This window comes from Opisthocomus hoazin, chromosome 2, assembly GCF_030867145.1.
Source record: "Opisthocomus hoazin isolate bOpiHoa1 chromosome 2, bOpiHoa1.hap1, whole genome shotgun sequence".
In the NCBI taxonomy this organism is placed as follows: domain Eukaryota; kingdom Metazoa; phylum Chordata; class Aves; order Opisthocomiformes; family Opisthocomidae; genus Opisthocomus; species Opisthocomus hoazin.
Genome location: NC_134415.1, coordinates 53,147,709 through 53,157,558, shown reverse-complemented (window position 1 = coordinate 53,157,558; position 9,850 = coordinate 53,147,709). Strand labels below are relative to the sequence as shown.

Here is a 9,850-nt window from a genome sequence, read left to right as displayed (position 1 = left end):
GGGCCGCGGCGCCCGAGACGGAGGCCTGCAGGCCGCGGGCCTCCGTCTCGGGCGCCACGGCCCTGCCCGCCCCCGCGGCCGGACTACAGCTCCCAGCGTGCCCCGCGGCCGGGCGCCCCGCCGCGTCGTCACCTCTCTGCGACCGCCTGCCCCGCGTCTCCATGGCGACGGGGGGGGGGGGGGGGGGGGATAACGACACACGACAGCCGCCCCCAGGCCAGCGGCCCTGTCCTCGGGCTCACGTCACGATGTAAAACACACGGCCTAGTGCGCACACGCGTGGGGCTGCGGCGTCCCGGAGACACGGCCGGGCCTTGCAGCCCAGAGGCGGGCAGGGGGGCCACCGCGGGACGAAGAAAGCAAAGGGTCCCAAATAATCCCAGGTTGTGTTGTTTCCCCTTTCCAGGCGGGACACGATGGAGCCTTTTTATCTCTACGACCTCGGACTCCTAACAGAAAACAAAGCTATTCGGAGGCTCCTCTGCCCCATGGCCACGCAGCTCTGCCATCTAATCCTCACCCTGGAATGGGAAGATGGGATTCGTCAGGCCTTTCCCGATTTAGGGGAGAGTGCGGAAAAATTAGCCAAAGCCACGGAAGAACTCGCTTCTGTTGCCAGAAGGTAAGTTTGCCGGGTGCCTCTCGGGCAGGTTTGGGGGCTGGGAAGGAGGAGGGAGGGATGGCAAAGAAAAGGGCAGGGAGCCTGCCTCTCCTGCCTGGTCCTCCTCGCCTGCGCCCCGCCGGAGAGGTGGCAACACGAGCATGAAGGGATGGGAAACGTGAGGGGAGGAATTGGGTGAGGAAGGGAAAAGGAGACATGGGACAAAGCAGGGATGCATGTTTGGAAGGGACACGGCAAAGTAAGCGGAACCTCAACATGCAACATTTAAGCTAAACAAGTCTGCAAATAACAGTTGGACAACTGAGCAAATGCTGCAGTGAATTTACTGAACGCCTCTGTGAACTGGAGCCCAAAACCACAGATTAGGCACTGGCCACTGAGTCATTTTGCTGTTACACCTAGGACCTGGTAGACTGCAGACACGCTGTCTTAAAGTGAACTGCAGCCACAACAACAGGTTCTGAAACAGTTTGCAAATACAGCTGAAACCCGTTCAAGCCCAGTTAAGGTCTGGCGTGGCCAATTGTTGCAATAAAGCCCGAGACTGGCGCGTGCTACCCGCCGAGGCTGGCACTCATGCAATGGCGAAGAGCTGAGCCCAGCGACTTCTGTTGCAGGTTGGCTGAGGAGTCCAGTGACGACGTGTTCAGGGAGGAGACGTGTCCCGCGGCCGAGTCCCTCGTCCTGGCAGGGAGGTGCGTGCTGCTGGCAGCCCGCAAGCTCCAGGTACAGCCCGACAATCCCAGCCACAGGGAAGAGCTGGCTGCCTCGGCAAAAAGGGTCCTAACAGAGACACTGAAGGTAACCGCGGAGGGGAACATTGCCGGAGCGAGCAGGGGAGGAGGTCGGGCTGGTAAGGGTGCAGCTGCAAGAGGGACAAGAGCTGCCCTCCACCAGGACACCAGACGGAGCTTGGGGGAAGTCCTCACTGGAGCAATGGTTATTTCTTCACCATGTGCTCACCAGGGCAGGTCTGCTGGGCAAAACACACCTCTTCCCTACAAGGGCTGCGGTGTCATTTTGGCTGCACAAGGGGAGAAATAGTGAATGGGGATTCTTGAGCCTTAGCCACTCTGACCAGTTTTTCTGCCCTTTTTTCTGGTTAGATCCTTCAGATCGAAGATGCTGCTGGGGTGAGGAGGATAATTCAGGCTGCCAGCTGGCTTTTGGAGTGCCTGAGCATGCTGCGGGATGCAGGGGACATGCCAGGACTGCTGGCTGCTTTCCAGGCCTTTTCCAAGGCCTTGCTTCTGCTGAGCAATCTGACAGCAAAGCGCCTCGAGGAACTCGGAGATTGTCCTCGACAGAAGAGCTTGTCCCAGACTTTGCAGCTCCTTCAGAAGTGCGTTCCTTTGCTCCATGCAGCCAAGCACACCGATCTTAAACACCCCTGTGATCGGCAAGTCAACCTCTCCAAAGACTATGCTTTCCAGCTGACGGAGAGGACCATCAAAGAGCTCGCATCCCTGCTCATCGACAATACGGGCAGCAAGGAGCCGCGGGACAGAAATGGGACCTTCTCCCAGCACGTGAGCAGGCTGCTGGCTCTCCTCTCTCGCCCAGACCCAGTGCACCTCTCTGACAGCGAGTTCAGTGCTCATGTGGAAGCGGTTGTTTCCTGCTGCATGCTTCTAGCAGACTTGTCCAGGCCAGATCTGAAGCTGGACCTGGTAAAACGTTGTTGCATTCTGTTACGGCTGAGGAAGAGCATCTGCAGCCATGCAGGACAGCAGGAGGGATGGCCAGGGCAAAGCTGGGGAGAAAGCAGCCTGGAGGAGGAATGTCACACCATGAGAGAGGAGGTGGAGACTCTCGACCAGGCGGTGCTCACAGCTACTCTGTGCCAAATCCTCGACACCACCTTTGAGGGTAAGGAGCCCCTGAGGCAGTTAGTTGAAAATGCCCTTCGCCTTGCTGGTACAGGGGGTTTTCCAGCAGGACAAGGAAGATTTTTAAAGAAGCTGCAGCCCCTCACTGCCACCTTCTTCAGACACGCCCAGCAGATGCTCAGAGCAGCAGACTTTGTTCTGGCCAGGTGCACCAAAACCCAAACCGCTAGAGAAATTGGGGAGTGCGTAGAGTATCTGAAGAGACTCCTTGCCAGTCTCCCTCCCCTGCTCACAGAAATGAGCAGAAATACAGCCCAGGTGAGCGCTGCTGAGCAACTGCAGTCCTTGTACCACGCGTGGGCTGGGACAACAGAAAGCCTCTTGCGGGGTTTCGAGGAGACGGTCGGCATGCCTGAATTCCTTAAGCTGTCTGTCCAGGAAATGGCCAAGCACATGGAATGGTGTGAAAAGGCCCTGGAAAGTCAGAACCCTGAGAGGTTCTCTTGGCATGCAACTCACCTCACCAGTGGGGCTCAGTGGGTGGTTGAAGCTACCACCAGGTACGTGGACAGAGCCACAGACCCCATTTTCAGGAACGGCCTGCTGGTTTGGGTTCAACAACTGGCCAACTCCATCCTTGACCTGAAAGCAGTCGCAGCCCTTTGCCCAGCGAGACTCTCCTGCCCCAAAGCCAGGGATGTCTTTTCAAAGGCAGCAAGCTGCCTGATGGATACTGCTCACCATGTCCAGGACGGGCTGGATGGGTCCAACCACCCAGACATCCTCAGCCCTCTCCGGGAACAAGCACGAAGCACTGATGTTGCAAAGGTGCTTGAACTCAGCCCATTGTGTGCTGGGCTAAAAAACATTACAGGTGAGGCGGTGTTGCAAGAAGACATCTTAAGTCGTCCGTCTCCACGAGTGGGTAACTTACACCCAGATGGTGTCCCAAGGAAAGGAGATATGCACCCTGTCATTACGGCTCTCCTAGCAGCGACAAGAGCCCGTGATATGGCAGCTGTCAACGCTGCTTGCTCTGCCTTGCTTGAACTCTCCAATGGCTGTATTGATGCGGCAAAGGAAGTGCTGCCCGTTGCCCAGTCTCCCCAGATGGAGATGCTGGGGCAGTACCCGAAGATTGTATTACTGACACCATGTGTGATTAGCCTGGCCAGGGAAACAGCCCCAAGGCAGCTTTGCTGTCCAAGCAGACTTCTCCAAATGGCACTCATGCTCTCAGAAAGGATCTGTGAGACCAAAGAGTGCCTGGCAGCCGTGGCAGGCTCTTGGTATAGTCTGTCTCAGCAAGTATTTGGCTTTATCTTGTCTGCTGACTTTCTGAGAGGCAAACAGGCTTTGGATGAGACCATGATGGGTTTAGCAGGAGCGGTTCAGTTAGCAGGAGACATTGCAAGCATGGCCTGTAGTAAGGGAAATCCCACTTCCTCTGATGTCTGGAAGAGCTTTCTAGAGGTCCAAGCCAAGTTTTCACGTGCTCAGATGAACACCAAAGTGTTACTGGAGAAAGCAGCGTCCTTTGAGGGCTCCTGCAGGGCAGGAGAGGCCACGCTGGAGCTGCACTGTGTCCAGTGGGCCGTCAGCATGCATGTCCTGCTGGGCGCTGTGGATCGGTTCATAGGCAGGGACGTCCTGCTCCTGAGGGAGCTAAGGAGCGCCATGAAGAACAAGCTCTGCTCGCAGAGCCTCTTGGCTGCTGTGTCTGAGAACTCCCTGAGGCTGCAGGAGGCCGCCCGGCTCTCTTACTTGTCCTGCTCCGAAGACTGCGATCGCAGCGAAATCCTAGCGCTCAGGGAGGAGATAAAGGTGCTAATGGAAGCACTGCTGGATGCCTCCAATACCCTCTCGGTCTCCCCACTGTCTACTGCCAGCTTGTACATTCGCTTTGAGCTCCTGCAGAGAGACTTGGCCCTCAGGGCCAAGGCACTATTGCTGCACCTGGAGAAGGTCAATACTGAACACCTGCGGGTCATCCGAGGTGTCATTGAACCAGCCCTGTCCCCCCTCTCTCAAGAGGACAGGGAGAGGAGAAGAGAGGCCTTTGAAGAGAAGGCAAGTCAGCTAATGTCCAATGTTCAGTGGGTCAAAACCACCCTCCAAGATGTTCTGGAGGCCAGCACTCAACTGCAGTCGCAGGCAAACCTGCTCTCCATCACAGACCACCTCCTGGTCCTCACATCTGATGCAGTGAGCAGCGCCAGCCAGCTCCTCCAGAGCTGCCAGGACGAAGGGCGTCATCTCCACCTAGACAGTATTGCCTGGTACTGGTCAGCAAAGGCGCACTACCTTGTCACGCAGCTTCAGGCTGTCCAGGGCATCAGTGGACATGTTGTGCAGCTCATCAGAGAACGCTTGCAGAATGCAGGGGACCAGCACTCTCCAAGAAAACACAGCAGCACAGCCAAGCTCTTCCCAGCCCAAGAGCCTGATGCTCTGAACCACACTAAGTCAGCAGAAACTTGCCCAAGCAGGCGCAGACGAGGAAGTGGAGCTGCCAGGGAGGCACATGAAATGGTACAGTAGCTTCTTCCCCCCCTCATCAACACTTACTGCAAAGTGATGGTCAGGTCTGACGCTCAGTCCTGTTACCCACACCAGGGAGCATTAAGATAAGTGATGTTGGCAGGGACCTTTGGAGGTCAGTAGTCCGTCTCCCTGGCCACCTTCAAAGTTAGATAAGGTTGCTGGCTGCCGTATTCAGCCGAGTTCCAGATATCTGATCTGATGGGCATTCTTGCATAAATAAACCCATCTGCAGAACGCTGTTTCTGAGGAGCTGCACTCCTCTCTGTCCCCTGAAACACTGCCTGTCTCTGCTCAGCTTCTCATCTCCGCACAAGCACCCTTTGGGAGTACCAGCAACTCCACTCCCACAACAACTGCTGTCGGTTGTCAGGAGCTGGCAAAGGCTTCAGCAACACGATCCAGATCACTCAGCAGAGTGGTTTGGAGCACTTAATCGCACCTCTCAACTGCGGGCGCTGTCAGCTCACGTGACAGCTAATAGCTCCAGGAGACAATGGCACAGGGCATTTGGATTTGATAGTCCCACTGTGGGTGAAGGCAGGGCTGGTTGGGAAGGCAGAGCAGACCCAGCAAGGTGGCGGGCAGCTCTCCCGTTTCCTTTACTCACCAAAAACTGCTTCAGAAACACGCAGGTGGAGACTTCTCAGCATTGGTGCGCCCGCACGCTCCAGACTTCAAATCTGTTCAGTTATTGTCTCGACAGCACCAGAACGGTCCTCCCAGCATCTCCCTTGCCAGCAGCCCTGCGAAGCATGAGAGAGAAGACAGTGACATGTGGCAGAGTGGCCCCAGCAAGCTGTCCCAGGTCACCAAGGACATGGCAACAAGGATGCTTCACATGACTCAGTTCCTGAGGAAGAAGGGCCCCATTACGGTATGGAGTGTTTCACTCCACCCCAGCACTTTAGTAGGCATAAAGATTTTTTTTTTTTTCCTCAAGCGCGCAGTCAAAGCCAGTGACAGGGCTGCCCAGCACCTGCTGAAACCCCTGCATTACCCCGCTCTTGTAAGAGTGGCACCGGCTGCACTTATGCAAAGCACTAGAAATTACTTTGTCCTGATCAGATGTGAACTGGCGTCCAGTCCTTTCCTTGTTTCACAATCTGTCTGGGCTTCCTGGAGCCTCCCTTGTCTGGCAGGAAAAGCGGTCTTTTTTCTCCTTCCCTCCCCAGACACATTTCTTTCTATTTTCTTTTAGAGTAAGGACCAGCTTGTCGCCTGCGCAAGTCAAATTGCTTCCGACGGGCAGGTATTTGTTAAATTTGGCCTTGTTGTTGCAAAGCACTGCCTCGACCCGAGGTGCTCCGCAGAGCTGCTGTGCGCCGCAGAGCAGACCCACACCATCAGCAGCCAGCTTGGCATGGTGGCCCGGTGAGTTGCTGGGGTCAAGGGCAGTCTTTCCCAAGGCTGGTGGCCCCCTTCTCAGAGATGTGCATGGTGGTCTCCAGAGGTCCTTGTTGGATCAGGGTGTAGCCCTTAGAGTTCAGTTACAATTCAGGGGGCTCCCTCTCCTCTTCCTGTTGCTGTAAACAGCCCTTTCCTCCCCTGGTTTGCCTGCCTCTATGGAAACCCGCTCTCCTAGTGCAGGGGACAATCTTCTGGCTTTGGAGTAATGACCGAGTACTGGCCAGACAGGGGAGGCATGCTGTCAGATGTTCTTCCAGTAAAATCCTTTAAAATGTCTTTTAAGGGTAAAAGCAGTCACTACAGAGAGCAAGTCCTCTTCTGAGCTGCTCGTGAGCAACGCGCAGAACCTAATTCAAGCAGTTTTACACATTCTGAGGGCAGCCGAGGCAGCATGTATCAAAGTAAGTTAATGCTGATGGCATCAAACAGGTTTTTCAAGGTGAGTCCACGCTGTGGGGAGCTCCTGCAGCCAAGTCTGGATATGGGGAGGTGGGAGCCGGCTGCCGTGGGACCTCTGTTGACTCCAGCTAGGGGTAAAGAATCTTACTGTGATGTTTTTATTTCATGCCTTTCTGTCTTGTTTCCAAAGCCCACTCTGCATCTTTCCAGGCATTGAATCTGCTCTGTCAGTGCTACTAACTCTAGAATCATCTTTAGCTGGTTTGTTTCCCAATTCATTTTTGGGTAGGAAAGCAGCAGCAGGATCTCGTTGGAGACCTTTATTTGGCCGTAGTCCATGTCAGTCTTAGCCTTCATGTTGTCTCAAGATGACGTTTGATCAAAACTCCCAGGAGCTTCCCTTGCAGCTGCCAGCGATGGCTGATTGATCCAACTGTAAATAGTTTGTGAGAGCAGACTTTATCTGAAAGCACTCAGAAAACAAGTGCAAATATAACCAGACCCTCCACTGGTGCAGTTTTTCATCGCGCACGCTAGCCTCCTATATAATCCTACAACTTTTGCTGAGCTTCAGCATGTCTTTTTGAAAGAGACATGGCTTTGACTAGAATTCTGTTTGATGGAGAGAGAATCAGCCACAAGTGTGGAAAAGCTCCTCCTGCAGTTAATTGCCCAAACTGTTAAAAACATACTATACATGTCTATTTTTCACTTTGCTGATGTCAGTGTGAAGTAACCAGCCATTCTTTTATCTTGATTGTCTAGACTACAAAATCCTTTATGACCTGGCTTTTTCCCTTTGGAAATTTCCCTGCTTATCAATAAACTAACTATACTGCATTCCTTTTATCTCTCTGTAAGCAGGTTTTCAAGCACTTCTAAGCATTTTAAGCATTTTTAAAGCATTAGCAGGTAGAGATGCCACATTGGTCACACGCACGTTGGTACATTCAGACTTTTATATCATTTAAGGTGTTTTAAACGAGTTCATGTACAATATATTTAAGCGTGCAAATATTTTGTCTAATAGGGTTTGCGACAGCCCCCGCCTGACTCTGAAGAAGAAGAAGTAGCTGCTTTTTGCATACAGTGGAGAAAAAACCTGTTGCGACATAGAGCCAAGGAGTCTTTAAACTCAGACAGGGATGAATTAGGGCTCCGCAAGACTTGGGCAAGGGCCGAACCCACCCTGGCGGCTATGGTGCAAGAACAATCACCTCAGACCACGAATACCCCCAAGCGTCCAAAACCTATTAAAGGACATACAATTACGGACAGCCACCTGTAAAAACAGGAAGGGACTTCTGCTGGACGTGAACTGCATTGCTAACTGGCCTCAGCAGCGAGAACACAGCCCATGCTGCCCTCCTCCCGGCTCACATCTCTTCTGCTAGAGCTGCTCTTGCAGGAGGACTGAGTGCAAGGCCTGGAAAGGCTTTGTGTGCTGGCCGTTCCTCCTATGGCAAATTCCACCTTGCAGAGACACTGCTTCCCTTTGGCGACTGAACAAAGAGAAGAATAAAATGATGCCACAAGCTAGTGTATTTCCTGAGAGGCCTCTCGTCCAGATGGCATTTGAAGTTGAGTACTAAGATGTGATACCAAGCCGCAGAGGACACAGGAGTTGGGGAAGAGCTTTAAGGCCCAGTCAAAGGGAAATCAGAGGGTTTCCTGTTCAGTAAAACATCATTCACTGATCTTTGTTATCTGGCATGGCAGTCACTCTGAAACCATTACTCTTGAATAAATGGCCACCAAGCAGGGCTGCAATTCTTTTTATTGGTATGATGCATGCCCCCGTCCAGCTGTAAGCCAGCTCTGGCTCTCATGTAGTTAGTCAGGCTTTTTTTTTTCTTTGACAAACATCGATACAGGGAAGACAGCATTTGATGAGGTATCCTCATTATATTTCTTTCAGTAACTGCCAGTTCTTCTGTGTTCTTCAGCACCCAAGATGTGAACAGAAGGATGTAGGAACACATTTGTAGCAGCACCAGCAAATCTGTCTGAAGGGAAGGATCAGGGGGTTCTGTAAGCGATTGAATTGCTCATCTCCTGTACAAGAAAGCCTCAGAGCTGTGAAGTCTTTCTCAGGCCCTGATCTTTAGCACACTATCAAACTTTTTTGCAACTATCACCTTTTTAGCAAACGTCACATTTTCTTCTAAGGGTAGCAATCCTAAATGCTGCACGGGAGGGGCAGCCAGAGATACATAACCCTGCAGAACAGCCAGCGCACTGGGTGGAGCTCATACATAAAATACAAATTCAGAGGGTAATATGCAGTACAAAAGGTGGGGGAAGGAGGAGCGGAATGAGAAGGAAGAGTAAGGGATAGGATCACTCACTTTTGAAATGCAAAACATAAGTGTGATTAAGTATTCTTTACTTTGCAAGAACAAATTGATTTACTTTGCAGTATGAAGGATTCATGTTAGTCTTTTCATCATGGTAGAAAAACAAAACAGGCTACTTAGGGAGCCTAGAAATCTCCCTGCGAGTATTTTTATCATGGGGCAGCAAACACCAGGCGGTGATCTAGCAATGCTCAGTCTTTCTGAACCGCAGAGAGCAGAGAAGATCAGAGAAAAACATTTTACTCTTCCACATCTCCAAGGCTAGCTGGTGTGGGAAGCATTTTGTCTCACCTGCTGCCCCTGACTCTGCAGATCCTGCAGCCTGCAGAGAAATAAGGCTTTTCTCCCAAAATCCCTCTCAGCCCCATGTCTCTTTTTACCCAGAGTAAAACATTCAATGCTGATGATCACCCACCTTGTAGCTACAAGGTTCCAGAGTATCCAGGACCAACGATACCAGCTGCTCCTGTTACTGCTCTCTGCACCCGTGCTTCACAGCCTCAGGGCCATGAGTTCCAAGTGACTGAGGAAAACGCTGCTCCGTGCCGGTGGAAACAAACCTCCCCTGCCAAAGACACAATCAATCCGCACAGATGATCAGACTTGACTTGCTTGGTGGCTGCAGCCCACTCCAGCCCACCTCGGTGTGGTAGGACTGTCCCCACCTGCCCCCTCTGGCACCCCCAGCCCCG

The 9,850-nt window shown here is 52.7% G+C and overlaps 1 protein-coding gene across 3 annotated transcripts; it reads left to right on the top strand.

The window, feature by feature from the left end:
- Positions 1-213: 213 nt before the first annotated feature.
- LOC142360538 (uncharacterized) lies at positions 214-9,586 on the top strand. Of its 3 annotated transcripts, none has more exons than XM_075413665.1 (7): positions 214-622; positions 1,240-1,423; positions 1,729-4,983; positions 5,699-5,869; positions 6,194-6,366; positions 6,686-6,803; positions 7,832-9,586. In XM_075413665.1, the coding sequence occupies exons 1-7, from the start codon at positions 417-419 to the stop codon at positions 8,087-8,089; spliced, it is 4,365 nt and encodes a 1,454-aa protein (XP_075269780.1). In that variant the 5' UTR covers positions 214-416; the 3' UTR covers positions 8,090-9,586. The 3 variants fall into 3 exon arrangements, with proteins under 3 accessions (XP_075269780.1, XP_075269779.1, XP_075269781.1); XM_075413664.1 differs by having other exon boundaries at positions 5,684-5,869; XM_075413666.1 differs by lacking the exons at positions 6,194-6,366; positions 6,686-6,803; positions 7,832-9,586 and having other exon boundaries at positions 5,737-5,851.
- Positions 9,587-9,850: the final 264 nt, after the last annotated feature.

Bases quoted from the DNA above. Each gene is read 5' to 3' on its own strand.
- LOC142360538 (XM_075413664.1), top strand. From the start codon at position 417: ATGGAGCCTTTTTATCTCTACGACCTCGGACTCCTAACAGAAAACAAA. The intron at 623-1,239 runs GTAAGTTTGCCG...CTTCTGTTGCAG, and splicing joins CTCGCTTCTGTTGCCAGAAG to GTTGGCTGAGGAGTCCAGTG. The intron at 5,870-6,193 runs GTATGGAGTGTT...ATTTTCTTTTAG, and splicing joins GGAAGAAGGGCCCCATTACG to AGTAAGGACCAGCTTGTCGC.